This window comes from Balaenoptera acutorostrata, chromosome 13 (assembly GCF_949987535.1).
Source record: "Balaenoptera acutorostrata chromosome 13, mBalAcu1.1, whole genome shotgun sequence".
Classification (NCBI taxonomy): domain Eukaryota; kingdom Metazoa; phylum Chordata; class Mammalia; order Artiodactyla; family Balaenopteridae; genus Balaenoptera; species Balaenoptera acutorostrata.
Genome location: NC_080076.1, coordinates 70,638,874 through 70,659,518, shown reverse-complemented (window position 1 = coordinate 70,659,518; position 20,645 = coordinate 70,638,874). Strand labels below are relative to the sequence as shown.

The window sequence follows — 20,645 nt, the reverse complement described above, 5'->3', positions numbered from 1 at the left end:
TGAAGTAAATGTAGCAGGGTAAGGAAGATAGAAGGTAACAGTCATAGTGCTATTATTTTAGAAGGAATGATGAGAGACAGCCTTTCTAATATGATATTTGAACTGAAGGAATTAAGGGAGGGATCCAAGAGGGTATCTGGTGAAAGGGTGATTCAGGCAGAGGGTGCAACACATGTATGCTTGATACATTCAAGGGACAGTGAGGTGGCCAGTCTGGCAGGGGCTGAGAAAGGGAGTGGAAGAGGGGTAAGAGATGAGTTCTGAGAGTTAGACGGGTCCAGATCCTGAAGAACGTTACTGCCTGTGGTAAGGACCTTGGCTTTTGGCTCTAGAATGAGTTGTATCTCCTCTGAATTTCTACTTCAGATTCCTTTGTGACACCTTCCTTGACCATCCCTGTTTACAATGGATTCTCCTTCTATCTCCTGGAATGCTACTTACCACGTAATTCGTTTGTTTAACTGACCAACGCAATGTCTGATTGTCCTCTTATAGGTCTTCAGCTCTGTCCTAACTTCTTTGTAACTAGTCTTTCTAGCGTAGGGACTTAGTTTTATACCTTTCTATCCTACATGATGTTTTGCACCTAGTTGGGACTTAATATATGTTTCTTTTGTGAGGCTCCAGCCTCAGATATCAGCAGTAGGAATTGGAAAGCAATGTCTAAGAAAGAAGTGAAAGGACTTTGTGATAGATGAGACATAGGAATGATGTTAATTAAGGTTTTAGTTTGTGATCCTGGAAGAATAACAGTGCTATGGACACATACAGGAAAGCTGGGAAGAGAAACTGATTTGGGGGTAGATTGATGAATTTGGTTTGGAATTTATTGAACTTCCATGTTAGTAGGATATCCAAGTTAAGCTATGCAGAATGATTTGGATATGTTAGGGCATATACAGAGTATTGATGTTATTTGTGACTGCTGCCTGCAGTATGTAATTTCAAGAGCAGGGATAGCCTTATCTATCTGGCAAATAATAGGTGCTGGCAAATAATAGGTGCTTAAATCATAGGCACTTAATAGTTTTATTGAGCAGAAAGGTAAGGTTGGTGTGTAGCTATGATGCATATCATGGCTTAACTATACTTGTTAATATTATTATTTTTTAAAAGACAATGATTTCACCATTGAATTTCAGACTCTTAGGCTTAGAAAAAAATCTCGAAAGTAATTTGTTTTAGTTAACTGTTTTGGGTATTTTAATGACATTTACAATATATCTGATATAGTTAGTGTCCAATCTGCTTATAATCATCCACATCAGCCAGTCCTGCCAATGCATTATAGAACTCTGACATTAATAAGTTAAATATTGTTGAAACAATGGAGTGATGATACATCAGTTGCTATTATTATGTTCATCAGTTAGTATTCTAGTAGCTTACACTACCCATTAATTCCCAGCTATCAAAGTAGCCTCATGGTGAGATAAGAATTACTAGACATGTTGGATGACAAATAATAGAATTATATTGTATTTTGTATTTGGAGATGTGTCTCCTTAAATAGGATGGAATCATTTTATAGAAGCTGAATGAAACTCAATCTTAATAGCAATATTTTTTATAATAATAAAATTAGTGCTAAATTTAGAGAAGCAGAGTCTATTCTTGATTAAAATTTTTATTTTGTCAGATATCTTAAATCTTTTTCCTTCAAGTCACACTTTTAGATTATATAGCCTTTTGGTCTAGAAACCTTTTCTATTCCTTTTTTCTCTTGATATAACTCACAAATCTAGATCTTTTGAAATGGTTTCCTGATTCCGTAGGTCTATTCTGGCTCTGATTCCTTGGGAGCTGTTAGGTGCCTCTGAAACTGTGTGCTTACTTTTTGCTTTGGAACAGATGTCGTGGCACTAAGACCCAGAAACCATTTGCTCTGTGTGGCTGGAGCTGGGCAGGCTGTGCTCACACTGAAGGGAAGGAAGTCATTAGTGCAGACTGAGCTGTGGAGTTGGGTTCTTGCAGGATTTCCTTCCAGCCTTTCCCCACTAAGGTTCTTGGGAATTAAAAAAAAAAAAAAAAAAAAATCTAAACACACAAACCAAGTTTTCCTATTTACAGTGTTCAGGGAAGGTAGGCATTTCGGGAAGGGCAGATCCTTTCCCCAAGCTATCCAAGAAAGAAGAGAAAACAGCGTAAAGAAGCTCTGATTACAGATCTTTGGAATTTTCTTTGCTAAATTTTACAAACGAGAAATACACCCAGAATTTTGGGAATTGCTCCAGGCTGCGCGTGAGGGTTTGATTGCTTGTCTAATCTTTTTTTGAGAAGAGGAGAATTCGCCAAAAGGGGTTTGGATGGCAGGAGCCCGGCTGGGTTTGTGCAGCAGCTTGCGTTCTCCGTCTCTTCTCTGAGGGAGGGTCTTTGCAGCCGGCTTGGAGACCCCCTGCCGCAGGCTCTTTTTGCTGGCGCTGGCCTGAGGGGAAAATGCTCCGCTCTGGCAGGAGTACGCTGGTTGCTGCTGGGACTTCCTAGCCCCGTGGGAAGTGTGTTCGTGGTTTGGGGATACTTTTCATTGAACTGAAGGCGAAAAGACTGGACTCTCCTGGGCTCTTTCCCTTCGCAGTGAATATGGGAAAGAATTAGGGGGTGGGAGGGAGGCAGCATGACTTGCAGTCGCCGCTGCCCTGCATCTGTCCCCAGCCCCCAGCCAGCATCTTGATGTTCCACGTATCGGCTGTACAAATATGATGAAATGGCAGCCCCGGAAGAAGGTAAGTGTCCCGGAGTGGGGACGGGGCCCTGATGCCCGACCCAGGGAGGGGTGACAGGGGGCGGTTGCCCTCGGGTCCCTCCACTCCTTCCGTAGTTTGCTGGACGGGCAGGTCCAAGTAACTCTGTTCCTTTAGGGACTTACACCAGTCCCTTAGGGACGGGTTACCAAGTCTGATCTGCGTCCATTGCCCTCTTAAGTTTTTCCTTCTTGGTATGCCCAGACTCTTCAGGGGTGACAGCTCAGAAACATCCCTTTGCCTTAGAAGCCCGGTGGAGCCAGCCACACGATTAGCTTTGCAGGAGCCAGCTAAGAGCTGCCAGGGTCTAAGGACTCGGTGGCGCCTCGTCTACGGGGAGCCATTTGGGGTTGTATTCCCGACACATTCCAGTGTCCCCGCAGGTGGGTGTTGTAGCACCTACTTCCCCAAGGGGTTAATAGGCTCTGAGCCGCTGGCAGCCGCTTCTCCAGGGCCCCGCTGGGGGGCGAGCATCCCTAGCACAACCGCCCAGCAGCTGGTTCCTGGGCAGCGGGGGCCGCGGGGCCTCCAGCCTGAGCTCCTGGGGCCGGGCCTTCTGCCCGCGGGGCTCCCGGGCGGCTGCGTGGGCCCGCGCGAGTGCACGCGCCGACCATTGTCACGGGTGTGCGTCTGTGCGTGGCAGCGTGCACGGGCGTGTGTGCATCGATCGTGGGGAAGAGGGGGAGGGGGCACTTTGCGTTTTGCGAGATTATTTCCTAATATGGCTCCTTTGTTGAGAACTCAAGAAAAAAAAAAATCCAGTGGTTCTATCAAAATAAATTGCTATTGGTCCCAGAAATAACGTTTCTAAATGTGGGACTGGTCGCTACCCCAGGACTTTCAGGGAGAAAGACAGCTTTCTTCAAGTTGTTGGCGGCTGTAGCTTTGGCTAGGGCTCCCTTTTGCTAACTTGTCTGACTGGCGCTGTTAGGTGAACCCAGTGGTTCACTGCATAGCAGGACTTTTTCCCCCACTTCAAATACCTCATTTGGCCGTGTTTTTTATTGACATTCTTTTGAAGGAAAACAGCGAACTGAACGTGCTGTGCCTCTCCCCAGCCATGACCTGTCTCTGTTAGCAGCTGCCTGGTGTTTTACTTGAACTAGCTAAACTGACTCTTTCTTTGTGGCATGATGTGTGATACCATGTTTTACATCAGAGCTGAAATAGAAATCATGTGTGAAATGCATGAGAAGATATTGTGCATTTGTTTTATTGCTAGAAAATCTAACAAACCCTGCTTCAGTACAGCCTGGTGAATTGAAAGGTTTTCTTTGATATCTAATTTGCTATCTGAAACGAAGTCATTTCTATCGCATTCTGAAGTCAGAATCTCTCATATATTAGTTCTCATAGAGCTTCTTTCAATGATATTGGTTTCATGTGTTTTAGTTAAGAGATCCATGCATCTCCCCCCACCACCCATAAAAATCAGAGTTAAGATGAGGAAAACCCATAGAATAAACCATATAATTAAGAAATTTAAACAGATTCTGTGTATTCCTGGAGCCCTCCCCCCAATTTCTTCTATATTTGTAAATTGCATATTTATGAGTACTTTTAAGATGTCTGCAAACTATACATTCATAAATGTCTGTTTTTTCTATTTTACCCAATATGCAGTAACTCATGTGGTTATGTCTGAGGAAACCCCTCTGGGTACTGGTATTGCTTGAACCACGGAAGTATTATTCTTGGCAGTCAGGTGGATTTCTGGACTCTGGAAGATTCTGTTTCAAGTGTTAGGATTCACTCTGCAGTATTTACTCACTCTGTGATGCTTAAATTGCTATACCAGAAGGTTGTGTTTATTCACTGCATTCATAATCCCAAATCATCATGTTATAAGGATCCAGATATAATTCTGCAAAGTTCATAGAAGATTAAAAATTAAGCTGAGCCATTAAGTACTGTGTGATTATTTGGTGGTGGCTTGAGAACAATTCTTCCTTCTTCTACATTGGAAACGGAAGCTTCCTTGGAAGAATATTCAACTCCTGTAGGGCACCAATAAGTCTTTACAAAGATTAGGTTTATTTTTTTACTCTTGCAAGAATACTCACATGATCAGATCATTGCTGTGGTTTCTGGCTGGGCCTGCTAACACATTTGTAGTGGTACAGTCACATGCCATGTGTTTTGTCAAACTGTTTCACAAAAACCATTTACACCACAGATGAAAAGTGATACTACATTGATGTGATTTTAACAAAGCTAAGAAGATCATCCATAGAATGCTGCCCCAAGCATCATTTGCTATAGCTGGGCTTCATGGCTAGGATTGATGGTAACTTGCTATCATGGTGCCCTGTCAGCCACTACCAGTGCTGGCTTTTGTAAATTCTGGGCTCACTGTTAAGAGAATGACCATAGGTTCTATGTTTCTTTGTTTCTAACTGAGCATGCAGCTGGGGTACATGATTGAAGGGGAGTTCTTTACTCTTCTTTCCTCTGCTTATTTGCTGGGTTTAACTAAATACTAAAATTCAAGATGTGGGCTCTGGAGTATTCAATTAGGGTCTGCTACCTTTTTCACAAAGAAACCACCAGAACACGATTAATCATGTTCCACTCTCAGGACCAGTGAGGAGCTTAGTTAGCCATAGCTTTGCTCCCTCATTTCTGGATACTACCACCAAGATGCTCTTCTTCCCTCCCCTTCTTGAAGAAACAGTGATTTTTATCTACCTCTGAATTCCTGGAGCATTTAGAATCTATGCCCTTATAGGCTGATTGTCCTTTACTGATAGTAAACTTTTTTTATCTTAGCCTCTCAATTATTCTTAAAGCTCCTTGAGTTCAGGAACCACGCTTCACACCTCTTTTTTGGTGCCAGGGATAATATAGTTGCTCAGTAAATATTTATTTGATGTAACAGTAAATAAGAACTATTGCTTTGTAAAACTCGTATTTATTTTTAGGGTGGTATGATCTTTAAATGTAAAAAGGTTCAGAATGTTTCAGTTGACTCATAGGTATTAGACTGTAGTGGATTATTAAAGAAAACCAGCATATTTTGGCACTCACTTCTAATCTTTTGTAGACAACTTCAGGGAGGGGACAGCTACACTTTCCACACAGGCTCCGTGGCAGTCATTGTTAAGACAGACTACCAGTCTCCAGATCCAGTGTCATGATCCTTTTATTAACATAACCTTATTGGCCTGGCAAAATATACTTTCCCATGTTTTCACGTTAATAGGCTATCATGCAGCACGTTATTTTTATCTTGTATTTGCAGAAATGATAGTAATTAAAATGCTCATCTCATAGGAACACGTTTGTTTACAATTCTGAAGTGATTTTTGCTCTTTAAAATCCAAGGATTAGTATCAGATAACACTGTGTAAATAAGACTGCAGTCAAAACCTTCAGGAAAACTGCTGCTGATTGGATTTTTTCATTCCTTATCTAATGTTATTTTACTGTTCACACATAATAAAAGATCATTAATAGGAATATGTCATATAAGCTACATTAATTATGTCATTTGAGAATCATATGATGTATTTATCTTGTTCTACTTGTCACATTAATATAATGTGAATCTGGCTTCTTAAATGACTTCTCTGATAGAGCTTCATTTATTTCAAAGCTCACTAATAAGGATTGTGTCCTGTAAATTTGTGTCTCAGAATAGCTTATTGCTTTTACAAAAGAGTGTATTTCAAATCCCTGAACTTTTTCTATGAGAAAGCATTTTGTTTCTGGATTAGAAAGCTAAGTCTCAAATTTTAATATAGCTATACTAAATTACTTAGTTACCTGCCTAAATGTTGTGCTAGTTGATATTATTATATTATTCATTTTGGACCACAGTTTGTTTATAGTATAAAATTAGACTTAAAAATAAGCATTGTGGACAAAAGTTTTAAAGAGAAGTCTTAGAAATTTCATGATAAAGGTCTTTCTGCAGATCCATCTATATACCATTCCCAGATCAGTGCAATCTAGAGACCCACGTTTTGGTTCTGGCAGTTCCCATGACTTGTGTCCTTGGGCATGTCATTTAATCTTTCACATCTGACTCCCCACTGTTATAGTTTAGCGCCTCATTATCATTTGCTGGATCTATTGCAAATGGCATCCTAATGATTTTTCTTTTTCTTGTCTCTTTTTTCCTCTAATTTTCCCTTCTTATTCCTTCTAGAGTAATTGTTTAAAGAAACACATGTATTTATTCACCTTCTTAAAACTCTGCCATGTCTCTCCATTGTCTAGTAGATGTCTCCAAAGTGGGGTGAACACACCTTGGGCTAGGGAGTGTGCAAGAAAATGACTGGGTTATGGGGAAGTATGAGGACTTCTGTTTTTGTGTATTTTTTAATCTAAAAGAATAAGAAATAAATTAAGCTGTACTCTCAATACAGTTTGCCACTCTTCCCTTGTTTGGGGGCCACAAGGGGTTCTTAGTGGTGCCCTCTCATTGTTCATGCCAGTCATTCGTTCACCTTCAGTGTGCTGTGGTGTACTTAGTTTCCATCATAAAAGATCTTGCCTTAAGTGATTAATTTTATTAAAGAGGAGAAGAAAACAGAAGAATGTAGTGTAGGTTATATAGTATAGTGATGAAGAGGATGGGCTCTGAAGCTAGACTGCCTGGGTTTGAATTCCAGTACAGCCTCTTAGTAGCTGCATAGCCAAGTTATTCAGCCTCTCTGTACTTCAGATGTCTCATCTATTTAATACGAGTGGCCACCTAGCTCTTGGTGTGACTTTGAAGATATAATGTAAAATGCTTACAAGGAGTGTCTGGCACATAAAATGTGCTTACTACACTTTTCCTGTTAGTATGATGGTACCCTGTAATCTAGCTGGACACAGCTTACCAGGCTTCTGTGCATTTGTACATACTTCTTCCTTTGCTTAGAATGTCTTCTTATACTCTTCTTAACTCACTTCCTTTTGTCACTGGTCATACCTTAAGAACTAACTCAATCTTCTCCTCCTTAGTGAATCTTTCTATGTAATTGCTGGGTATAGTTGGCCACACCCTCCTTTGACCATACTTGTATGAGTCATAGTCATAGCTCTGTACTGTAACTGTCAGTATGTCTGCCTCTATCAGTGTAAGGTTGAGGGCACAGGCACAGAGTAGGAACTGAAAGAGTGAATATTTGAAAAAATGCAACGCATTTATGGACTATGATGGTCAGTGATCTTCAACCAGCTGGCAAGATTCTCTGACTTGCCAGTTATTGGAAATGCCTAACTTGCAGGTTTATCTCTTTTTCTTACCCTCTCAGAACACCATATTGACTATGAGTCAGGGTGATGCATTAAAGGGATAATCTTAACTCCTTACCTATTAAAAATAAAGTCCCAGTTATGAGGTGATGGCTGCACAACAGTGTGTATGTGCTGAATGCAACTGAATTGTACACTTCAAAATGGTTAATTTTATGTTGTATGAACTTTACCTCAAATGAAAAAAAGGGGGAAAAAGTTACAGTTATTTGTGATACATCTCACAGCTGGATCACAAGATACAAGTGCAGCAATGCCATGGTTGTAAACCACTGGAGTTAAATCTTTATTCCCTTCAGCCCGAAATATTTTGGATCTTGTAAAACTGGTAGGGAATGATCATCTATAGAAAACTACTTCCAGGGACATTTGAGAAGCTGGGAATAGTTGATAGACTTGATACGAAGTGAAAGAAGTCAATGATGAGGAAATCTGATTTGGCACCTTTACTGTTCAGGAGCTAGCCAGTAAACATTGCCATTGTGAGAGGCTACAGAGTTGAATTGGCCCAACTTCAAGAAAAGGCGCCAGCAGCCACCTTCATTTTGCTGGTCAGTCACAGTGATGACATGCTGTGGAAATCACAGCGGAAGCAAGAGAAAACCTGAAATCCCAGCCGGCCTTGTCAGCTTTAACTTCCACAGCGAATTCATTATATCATTAATAACAATGTATGTCTCAGCTTTAAGACTTTGCTTTTTATTGATGTGCTAAAACCATGCAGTTTTATTGAAAGCTATAAAAATTATATCATTCAACTGACATTTTTAGGATATATATGACGCTTTTGTCCTGTACTTTCTTGTTAGTGCCCCCTTTTAGATTTTTGTAGCTAAGAGGCGTATTCTCACATGATTGAGCCCTTTAACTATATTCCTTTTTCAGCACACTTTGTTATTTATTCTGTTAGAGTGTTCTGTCTTCGTTATTTTGAGTATTCTATTCTTTTAGCATATACCGTAAGGAAAAACATAAAATTGTATCCTTTGGCTTACACCTTCTGTGTAATAAACTTAACATTTCTGGAAAAAGTACCTGAAATAAATTTGGTGTCAGTTGTCAAAGCTGTACATAAGCTTTCTGCTGGTAGATATCTCTCAGTTTGGACTATCAAAGGACTGAAATTTCTATAGCTTACATCTGGTTATGTAAGCCAATGTCCATTCATGAATGTACTGATATTTCCAGCATTATTTACTATGTGGGAGGTAATATTTTGGATTTACATCAAGTTGGAAGACTGAGGCTTGTGGGAACACAGATTTTTGAGGTAGTTCTGAGTTAGAGAGCAGTTACCATTTGGAATAAGGACAAAGTGGAGTTGGGAGCCAGGAGCTTATTGTGGGAACTCATTGTGTTTGGATATATACTCTCCTAAACACACACTATACATAGACTTGAACCTAGAAAGGTAATAGTGGGAGTAGAGAAGGAAGAAACCTTCAAGGAAACTTTGTTGTACATCCTGGGATAACTTATGTCCTATATTGACAAAACAACATTTATTATCAATAGATAAGAAATTGGGATTTTAAAATTGATGTGATTCCTTATTTTGACTTGTCCAATGTAGGCGTTCCTTGTTTTAAGGAAAATCAAAATACAATATTTGAATCTGAAAACAAACTGAATGCCAACTTGTTTCATATAACTAAAACTTTGAATGTCCATTATATTTATCTGGTTCATTACGTCATTGCTCTGACAATTAATTGTTAAGCATATTTTATATTTTAAATATTTATAAATGAACATAATGGAAATGTACACACTCATTTTCAGGATTATGTTAAATTGTGGTTATCTGTGAAAAGCTGAAATGCTTAAGCCCAGATCTGTCAGATATTTTTTTATTTTATTTATTTATTTATTTTATTTATTTTTGGCTGTGCTGGGTCTTCAGTTCGTGCGAGGGCTTTCTCTAGTTGCGGCAAGTGGGGGCCACTCTTCATCGCGGTGCGGGGACCGCTCTTCATCGCGGTGCGCGGGCCTTTCACTATCGCGGCCCCTCCCGTTGCGGGGCACAGGCTCCAGACGCGCAGGCTCAGCAGCTGTGGCTCACGGGCCCAGCTGCTCCGTGGCATGTGGGATCTTCCCAGACCAGGGCTCGAACCCGTGTCTCCTGCATTAGCAGGCAGATTCTCAACCACTGCGCCACCAGGGAAGCCCTGTCAGATATTTTTGGAAACGTGTTTGCAGAGTTGAGATTCTCAGGCATAAATAAATAAGATTATTATGTTTTTGAGGAGTAGAAAGAAAATGTCATACTGAGTGATGGTGGACCCATGATCATTTTGGTGGACTTTGGGTCTTTATTACTTAATAATTAGTTTTTTTCCAACAGAGGGTGGGCTGGAGAAATAAAAGATAAATGCAAACTACTTTATTGTTAATAATTTTGGTAAATATATTAGGTTGAACCATGTGAAACTGCTGATGTTTCACCATCTTTTACCTACAAAACTAGAAATTTACTTTGGTTCAATTAGTATTGGGGGGGTTAGGAATGGTGGTGATAAATATTGAAATTAAGACTAAAATGTGTTTGAGGAATTAGTTATGAATTTTAATATTCTGTAGTCACCATGGTTTTTATGGAAAATCACTATGCTAATATTTATCTGTGGTGTTCTTGTGAATTTCTTGTTAACTCAAACTTAATTCATTAACTGCCAGCCCTTGTTAAATTTCAACCATTTTTTAATGTGAAATTTTCTAAAATATATAACACATTTTCTGTCTTCTTAAACAGAAGGTACTAAGCTTCTCCTGATTACTCAGGATTATTATCACAAACATGAATTATTCTACTTTGGCATAATGCAGCACTACTATAGGAGCTTTTAAGGAATGTAGAATTATTTGTTCCTATACTGACTGACCCCAGATTGTTTTTTTGTGTCTTCTAAAATATTTTGGGGACTTCCCTGGTGGTGTAGTGGTTAAGAATCCACCTGCCAGTGCAGGGGACATGGGTTTGATCCCTGGTCTGGGAAGATCCCACATGCCGCAGGGCAACTAAGCCCATGTGCCACAACTAAGCCCATGCTCTAGAGCCTGTGAGCCACAACTACTGAGCCCACGTGCCACAACTACTGAAGCCTGCGTGCCTAGGGTCTGTGCTCTGCAGTAAGAGAAGCCACCGCAATGAGAAGCCCACACACTGCAATGAAGAGTAGCCCCCGCTCGCTGCAACTAGAGAAAGCCTGCATGCAGCAACAAAGAACCAATGCAGCCAAAAATAAATAAATAAATAACTTTATTTTAAAAGATATACTTTTATGATGTCTTTGTGTGGTTTTTACCTTTCTTTCCATGTTGTCCAAAGTAATGCTGCTGTCATGTGCCTACTTCTTGCAATTCTGTTTTATGTATTTGTTTCCTATCTGTGGTGGGTGAGAAGTGCAGCTAACTGAGCCTTAGCTTGTGACTGAGATGAAAGTAAGTAGACTCTGAATGAATGAGGGTTTCTGTTATGAGTGTATGAACTTTAGAGTATGAACTGTGACTTTCTGTTTTGACTACTCAGAGGTTTTTTTTTTTTTTTTAATACTTTCTGGTTTTAGGCTATGTTTTAGATGTTTAAGATGGTTAATAAATGACCTTTTTTAAAAAAAAATTATTTTGGAGGGCAGAAAGCAGAAGCAAGAAGAACTACAATCCTGCAGCCTGTGGAACAAAAACCACATTCACAGGAAGACAAGATGAAAAGGCACAGGGCTATGTACCAGATGAAGGAACAAGATAAAGCCCCAGAAAAACAACTAAATGAAGTGGAGCTAGGCAACCTTCCAGAAAAAGAATTCAGAATAATGATAGTGAAGATGATCCAGGACCTCAGAAAAAGAATGGAGGCAAAGATCGAGAAGATGCAAGAAATGTTTAACAAAGACTTAGAATAATTAAAGAACAAACAAACAGAGATGAACAATACAATAACTGAAATGAAAACTACACTAGAAGGAATCAATAGCAGAATAACTGAGGCAGAAGAACGGATAAGTGACCTGGAAGACAGAATGGTGGAATTCACTGCTGTGGAACAGACTAAAGAAAAAAGAATGAAAAGAAATGAAGACAGCCTAAGAGACCTCTGGGACAACATTAAACGCAAAAACATTCGCATTATAGGGGTCCCAGAAGGAGAAGAGAGAGAGAAAGGACCCGAGAAAATATTTGAAGAGATTATAGTAAAAAACTTCCCTAACGTGGGAAAGGAAATAGCCACCCAAGTCTAGGAAGCGCAGAGAGTCCCATACAGGATAAACCCAAGGAGAAACATGCTGAGACACATAGTAATCAAATTGACAAAAATTAAAGACAAAGAAAAATTATAGAAAGCAGCAAGGGAAAAACGACAAATAACATACAAGGGAACACCCGTAAGGTTAACAGCTGATTTCTCAGCAGAAACTCTACAAGCCAGAAGGGAGTGGCATGATATACTTAAAGTGATGAAAAGGAAGACCCTACAACCAAGATTACTCTACCCGCCAAGGATCTCATTCAGATTCGACGGAGAAATCAAAAGCTTTACAGACAAGCAAAAGCTAAGAGAATTCAGCACCACCAAACCAGCTCTACAACAAATGCTAAAGGAACTTCTCTAAGTGGGAAACACAAGAGAAGAAAAGGACCTACAAAAACAAACCCAAAAACAAACAAACAAGCAAAAAACAAACAAACAAACCCAAAACAATTAAGAAACTGGTCATAGGAACATACATATCGATAATTACCTTAAATGTGAATGGATTAAATGCTCCAACGAAAAGACACAGGCTTGCTGAATGGATACAAAAGCAAGACCCATATATATATGCTGTCTACAAGAGACCTACTTCAGACCTAGGGACACATACAGACTGAAAGTGAGGAGATGGAAAAAGATATTCCATGCAAATGTAAATCAAAAGAAAGCTGGAGTAGCAATACTCATATCAGATAAAATAGACTTTAAAATAATAATGTTACAAGAGACAAGGAAGGATGCTACATAATGATCAAGGGATCCATCCAATAAGAAGATATAACAATTATTAATATATATGCACCCAATATAGGAGCACCTCAATACATAAGGCAACTGCTAACAGCTATAAAAGAGGAAATTGACAGTAACAATAATAGTGGGGGACTTCAACACCTCACTTACACCAATGGACAGATCATCCAAAATGAAAATAAATAAGGAAACAGAAGCTTTAAATGACACAATAGACCAGATAGATTTAATTGATATTTATAGGACATCCCATTCAAAAACAGCAGATTACACTTTCTTCTCAAGTGCTCACGGAACATTCTCCAGGATAGATCACATCTTGGGTCACAAATCAAGCCTCAGTAAATTTAAGAAAATTGAAATCATATCAAGCATCTTTTCTGACCACAATGCTATGAGATTAGAAATGAATTACAGGGAAAAATACATAAAAACCACAAACACATGGAGGCTAAGCAATACATTACTAAATAACAAAGAGATTATTGAAGAAATCAAAGAGGAAATCAAAAAACACCTAGAGGCAAATGACAACAAAAACAGGACGATCCAAAACCTATGGGATGCAGCAAAAGCAGTTCTAAGAGGGAAGTTTATAGCTATACAAGCCAACCTTAAGAAACAAGAAAAATCTCAAATAAACAATCTAACCTTACACCTAAAGGAACTAGAGAAAGAAGAACACACAAAACCCAAAGTTAGCAGAAAAAAGAAACCATAATGATCAGAGCAGAAATAAATGAAATAGAAACAAAGAAAACAACAGCAAAGAACAATAAAACTAACGGCTGGTTCTTTGAGAAGATAAACAAAATTAATAAACCATTAGCCAGACTCATCAAGAAAAAGATGGAGAGGACTCAAATGAATAAAATTAGAAATTAAAAAGAGGTTACAACAGACACCGCAGAAATACAAAGCATCCTAAGAGACTACTACCAGCAACTCTATGCCAATAAAGTGGACAACCTGGAAGAAATGGACAAATTCTTAGAAAGGTATAACCTTCCAAGACTGAACCAGGAAGAAATAGAAAATATGAAGAGACCAATCACAAGTAATGAAATTGAAACTGTGATTAAAAATCTTCCAACAAACAAAAGTCCAGGACCAGATGGCTTCACAGGTGAATTCTATCAAACATTTAGAGAAGAGCTAACACCCATCCTTCTCAAACTCTTCCAAAAAATTGCAGAGGAAGGAACACTCCCAAACTCATTCTATGAGGCCACCATCACCCTGATACCAAAACCAGACAAAGATACTACAAAAAAAGAAAATTACAGACCAATATCACTGATGAATATAGATGCAAAAATCCTCAACAAAATACTAGCAAACAGAATCCAACAACACATTAAAAGGATCATACACCATGATCAAGTGGGATTTATCCCAGGGATGCAAGGATTCTTCAATATACGCAAATCAATCATTGTGATACACCATATTAACAAATTGAAGAAGAAAAACCATATGATCATCTCAATAGATGCAGAAAAAGCTTTTGACAAAATTCAACACCCATTTATGATAAAAACTCTCCAGAAAGTGGGCATAGAGGGAACCTACCTCAACATAATAAAGGCCATATACAACAAACGCACAGCAAACATCATTCTCAACGGTGAAAAACTGAAAGCATTTCCTGTAACATCAGGAACGAGACAAGGATGTCCACTCTCACCACTGTTATTCAACATAGTTTTGGAAGTCCTAGCCACGGCAATCAGAGAAGAAAAAGAAATAAAAGGAATACAAATTGGGAAAGAAGAAGTAAAACTGTCACTGTTTGCAGATGACATGATACTATACATAGAGAATCCTAAAAATGCCACCAGAAAACTACTAGAGCTAATCAATGAATTTGGTAAAGTTGCAGGATACAAAATTAATGCACAGAAATCTCTTGCATTCCTATACACTAATGATGAAAAATCTGAAAGAGAAATTATGGAAACACTCCCATTTACCATTGCAACAAAAAGAATAAAATACCTAGGAATAAACCTACCTAGGGAGACAAAAGACCTGTATGCAGAAAACTATAAGACACTGATGAAAGAAATTAAAGATGATACCAACAGACGGAGAGATATACCATGTTCTTGGATTGGAAAAATCAATATTGTGAAAATGACTGCACTACCCAAAGCAATCTACAGATTCAATGCAATCCCTATCAAATTACCAGTGGCATTTTTTACGGAAGTAGAACAAATCATCTTAAAATTTGTATGGAGACACAAAAGACCCCGAATAGCCAAAGCAGTCTCGAGGGGAAAAAATGGAGCTGGAGGAATCAGACTCCCTGACTTCAGACTATACTACAAAGCTACAGTGATCAAGACAATATGGTACTGGCACAAAAACAGAAACATAGATCAATGGAACAAGTTAGAAAGCCCAGAGATAAACCCACGCAGCTATGGTCAACTAATCTATGACAAAGGAGGCAAAGATATACAATGGAGAAAAGACAGTCTCTTCAATAAGTGGTGCTGGGAAAACTGGACAGCTACATGTAAAAGAATGAAATTAGAACACTCCCTAACACCATACACAAAAATAAACTCAAAATGAATTAGAGACCTAAATGTAAGACTGGACACTATAAAACTCTTAGAGGAAAACATAGGAAGAACACTCTTTGATATAAATCACAGCGAGATCTTTTTTGATCCACCTCCTAGAGTAATGGAAATAAATACAAAAATAAACAAATGGGACCTAATGAAACTTCAAAGCTTTTGCACAGCAAAGGAAACCATAAACAAGACAAAAAGACAACCCTCAGAATGGGAGAAAATATTTACAAATGAATCAACGGACAAAGGATTAATCTCCAAAATATATAAACAGGTCATGCAGCTGAATATTAAAAAAGCAAACAACCCAATCCAAAAATGGGCAGAAGACCTAAATAGACACTTCTCCAAAGAAGACATACAGATGGCCAAGAAGCACATGAAAAGCTGCTCAACATCACTAATTATTAGAGAAATGCAGATCAAAACTACAATGAGGTATCACCTCACACCAGTTAGAATGGGCATCATCAGAAAATCTACAAACAACAAATGCTGGAGAGGGTGTGGAGAAAAGGGAACCCTCTTGCACTGTTGGTGGGAATGTAAACTGATAACAGCCAGTATGGAGAACAGTATGGAGGTTCCTTAAAAAACTAAAAATAGAATTACCATATGATCCAGTAATCCTACTACTGGGCATATACCCAGAGAAAACCATAATTCAAAAAGACACATGCACCCCAATGTTCATTGCAACACTATTTACAATAGCCAGGTCATGGAAGCAACCTAAATGCCCATCAACAGAGGAATGGATAAAGAAGATGTGGTACATATATACAATGGAATATTACTCAGCCATAAAAAGGAACGAAATTGAGTCATTTGTTGAGACGTGGATGGATCTAGAGACTGTCATACAGAGTGAAGTAAGTCAGAAAGAGAAAAACAAATATCGTATATTAACACATATATGTGGAACCTAGAAAAATGGTACAGGTGAACCGGTTTGAGACACAGATGTAGAGAACAAACGTATGGACACCAAGGGGGGAAAGTGGTCGGGAGGTGGGATCGTGGTGTGATGAATTGGGCGATGGGGATTGACATGTATACACTGATGTGTATAAAATTGATGACTAATAAGAACCCGCTGTATAAAAAAACATTTTATTTTATTTATTGATTTTTAGGTGTGTTTGGTCTTCATTGCTGGGTGTAGGCTTTCTCTAATTGCGGGGAGCAGGGGCTACTCTTCATTGTGGTGCACGGGCTTCTAATTGTGGTGGCTTCTCTTGCTTCAGAGGATCGGCTGTAGGCATATGGGCTTCAGTAGTTGTGGCATGTGGGCTCAGTAGTTGTGGCTCGCGGGCTATAGAGCGCAGGCTCAGTAGTTGTGGCGCTTGGGGTCAGTTGCTCTGCGGCACGTGGGATCTTCCCGGACCAGGGCTCGAACGTGTGTCCCCTGCATTGGCAGGTGGATTCTTAACCACTGTGCCACCAGGGAAGCCCAGTAAATGACCTTTTGATAAGTGAGATATTTATTATGCTATTGATTACTGAATGTTAGATACATTTGAGGGTGCTTGGTCACAGGGACTGAAAACATTTTGAATGATTTGATAAATACCACTCCAGTGTTTCCTTTTCTGACTTTGCTTTAGTATGTGGCTTGGCATTTTTTTTCAATAACTTGTTCAAATATATACACATAATAATCAACTATTGTAGAGGGAACCTAGTATTAGTAGTTTATGTGAAGGGTAGATTTGTATATCTTAGGGATTATAGCTGATTGCCTATGAGAAGAAATGACCAAGGAATGTGGGGTTTATTTAAATATTAATTAGTTATATATTGATTAACTAAAACATTATCTCTTTAGCTACATAAATATTAATTTTAAACAACCCTTTTTGTTTTAGCATAGGCTTGTGCTAGTCAGCATTTATAATACTGAGACTAAAACATTTTTTAGAAATGAGAGGAGCTTTTAAGGAGCATTTAATTTTACAGATTAGGAAGTGGAGTACCAGTAATGTAAGCTGGCTCCCTCAGAATCATGTAGCTACTCAGAGGCTGGCGATAGACCTGGGTACTCTAAGGAGAGGGCCATATCCACTGGGCTGTACTGCTTCTATCTTTTCTCTAGGAATTCAGAATCTAGGGTGGGGCTTGTTTTTCAAAAAAAGACAGTTATATAGATGATATATTCTGAAGACACAAGGAATCTATTTGCTTTCAGACACCTTTTCTGTGACTTATTTTCCTAAAATTCTTTTGTGTCAATGCTTTAAAAATCTGTAGTAAAATGCAAATATGACAGTAGCATTTGTTTGCTGTCTGTTAGCTTTGCTGCTCTGTCACCCAGCAAGACATTCAGAAACAGGATCCTTATAACCTCTTGATATAGCTGGTAGGGAGGGATTCATGAAACATCAGGTCCCTGGTCACTGAGAGGCCTAGTTTGAGGTGGAGGATGGGGTCACTTTGATGGGAACCCTGAGTAGAAAAGAAGTAGCATTAACGGGTAGCATTTGGGGGGACAGGAGAAAAAGATAGCCGAGAGTAGAAATAGAGGACACTGACCACAAACTCCATGTACTTTGTAATTTTAAGGTAAGACCAGCTCTAGGTGGGAGTAGGTGACACAAAAGGACCAAGAGTAAGGGAAGAAAAATTAATGATCACTATCAATAAAGACAGAATAACTTATCTGAAAAGCAAACAGTTTATGTAGGTTAATGCAAATATGAAATAGACCTCACTGATAATAAATTTATCAGAATATACTTGTTACGATTCTAATTATTTCTGATGATAGCTATGGTTCTCAGGAAATTTTAATGAACCATATAAATGCTATTCCATTTATAGTGGTCATGAAACAAACAATTTAGAAGAACTGGGCTATTATGGAACCAATGTTTCTAGTATAACTGTAACTGTGGGTAAATCGTCTGTATTAATTTGAACAGAACTCTCTGACTTAATTGTTAAAAGTGAATTCATAATATATTGTTGCACTCCATCATTCTGGATTAAGAATGAATGAGAATGTAAAATCCCTAAAGGTAATTTTTAAATTATTATAAGTCTACAGAATATACTGCTGACATTTAGAAGTTGATTAAAATAGGATAAAATGTGGAGAAAGTGAGTAGATTTCTTTATCTTTTTGTTTAAAATTTAAATTAAAAATTCTAACTTTAAGAGATACCAGCTAAAGGAAGGATCTTAAATTATAGGTTATTGATAGAGGCAAGATGGGAATAAAGATGCAGACCTACTAGAGAATGGACTTGAGGATATGGGGAGGGGGAAGGGTAAGCTGGGACAAAGTGAGAGAGTGGCATGGACATATATATACACTACCAAACGTAAAATAGATAGCTAGTGGGAAGCAGCCGCATAGCACAGGGAGATCAGCTCGGTGCTTTGTGACCACCTAGAGGGGTGGGATAGGGAGGGTGGGAGGGAGGGAGATGCAAGAGGGAAGAGATATGGGGACATATGTATATGTATAACTGATTCACTTTGTTATAAAGCAGAAACTGACACACCATTGTAAAGCAATTATACTCTAATAAAGATGTTAAAAAAATTATAGGTTATTGACTATATGTAATTACATATGCAAATATAATTAACATTTATACTGACCAAATAAACTAGGGAAGATTGATATGCACAGAGGTTATAATATCACCATGGATGAGTTTTAAACACTAATATAAAAATGTACAATTTTTGATTAAATAGAACCAGATATTCAGAGTTTAAAAAATATATGATTTCTTAATGGACACTGTAGCCCTTTTAGAGGCTATTTCAATAATAATATTAAAAATCAAATTTCTTTTAAATGATCAAATTAGTAAGCATTTATTAAAGCTGTTGGAGATGCAAATATGAATAAAATACATTTCCTCTAGAAGGGAGGTTAAGACAAGTGCACAAATGTCTGAAATGTGAGGTGGCATATGTTAAGTATCACCAGAGAGAGTGACTAAAAGGAGAGGGCACAGCTGAGTTGGTGGAAGAAAGGGAGGGGTTTGGAGTTCGGGGTAGGAATTAGTCGACCAAGAGAGTTTGCATGGTGGGGTGGCATTTCAGCTAGACTTGGTGGGCTTACTAGAGGGAGACGAGGAGACCATTCTAGGCAGAGAGAATAATGGAGGGAAAGGCAAGCTCTGAGCATGTTTTTACAACATGGTAAGGAATCCCAGTTTGGCTGGAGAATAAACTTCAAATGCCAGCTGAAATCCAGACAGTAATTGGCCCCAAAGATGGTGAATTAGGTTTTCACATGCTTATTCTCCTCCTAATGCTTGGTGAGTAACTAGTCTTTCTCACAATTTCGTATTAAAGAGAAATGAAAAACTGAGTAGGTTGTAAATGATGGGATTTTATTTGGCTCTGCAAGGATTTTTATAAATACTACAGCAGCTGTTTACATGTTTTTCATGATTGCCCTATGCATATCAGAATGATTCTCCTCATTGTTTCATGCATAAGTCACACTTGACTCAAGTTTATCTCTGAATGTTTGCCATTCTCATGTTTGTAATCCTTTGGGTAGTCTTAGTTACCTGATGATAGGAATATCATAAATTTGGAATTTCAAGCCTTTCCAACTTCAGAATGTCATCTCTTTACTACACATATTATGTAGAACTGTTAAACAATCATTTTGAGGTCTGTAGCACAATTCACAAAGCAACAATCTCCTGTATTTCCAAATAAAGTATTTGAAGGGAATGATATTTGCAGAATGTGCTATAGTGGTAAATTTAGAGAGTACAAGATAATTACTTGTAATTATGGCAATTTCTGTAAGGGAAATCATCTTAATTTGTTCCTACCAAGGAATAGAATTGCTCTACTCATAGCATTTGAATCTTTTTAGGAGATTAATGCTGTGTGCCTTCGTTACTTTGAATGGACATTACAGCTTTTCACTACATCTGAAATTACCCCTTTAATTCACATTTCTGTTTGAATTTCTGTTAAATGCAGTCTTTACTTTTAAAAAATCACATTCCAGAGCCCTTGTTGGAGACAACTTATATGTCCATCCTAAGCAAGTTGTGAAAGAATAGTACATCACTACTAGGAGAA

At 38.5% G+C, this 20,645-nt stretch overlaps 1 protein-coding gene across 3 annotated transcripts in view; it reads left to right on the top strand.

The window, feature by feature from the left end:
- The window catches only part of TTC28 (tetratricopeptide repeat domain 28), a 593,579-nt gene that overhangs the window by 179,693 nt on the left and 393,241 nt on the right, over positions 1 to 20,645 (top strand). Inside the window, exon 1 of one of the 3 annotated variants that reach the window (XM_057526056.1) lies at positions 1,966 to 2,723. The exons of the other annotated variants lie outside the window; for them this stretch is intronic. Within the exon in view, the coding sequence (XP_057382039.1) occupies positions 2,697 to 2,723 (27 nt within the window). The 5' untranslated portion in view covers positions 1,966 to 2,696. Of the gene's footprint in view, positions 1 to 1,965; positions 2,724 to 20,645 lie in introns of those variants that run through there. 3 annotated transcript variants of the gene reach the window in all.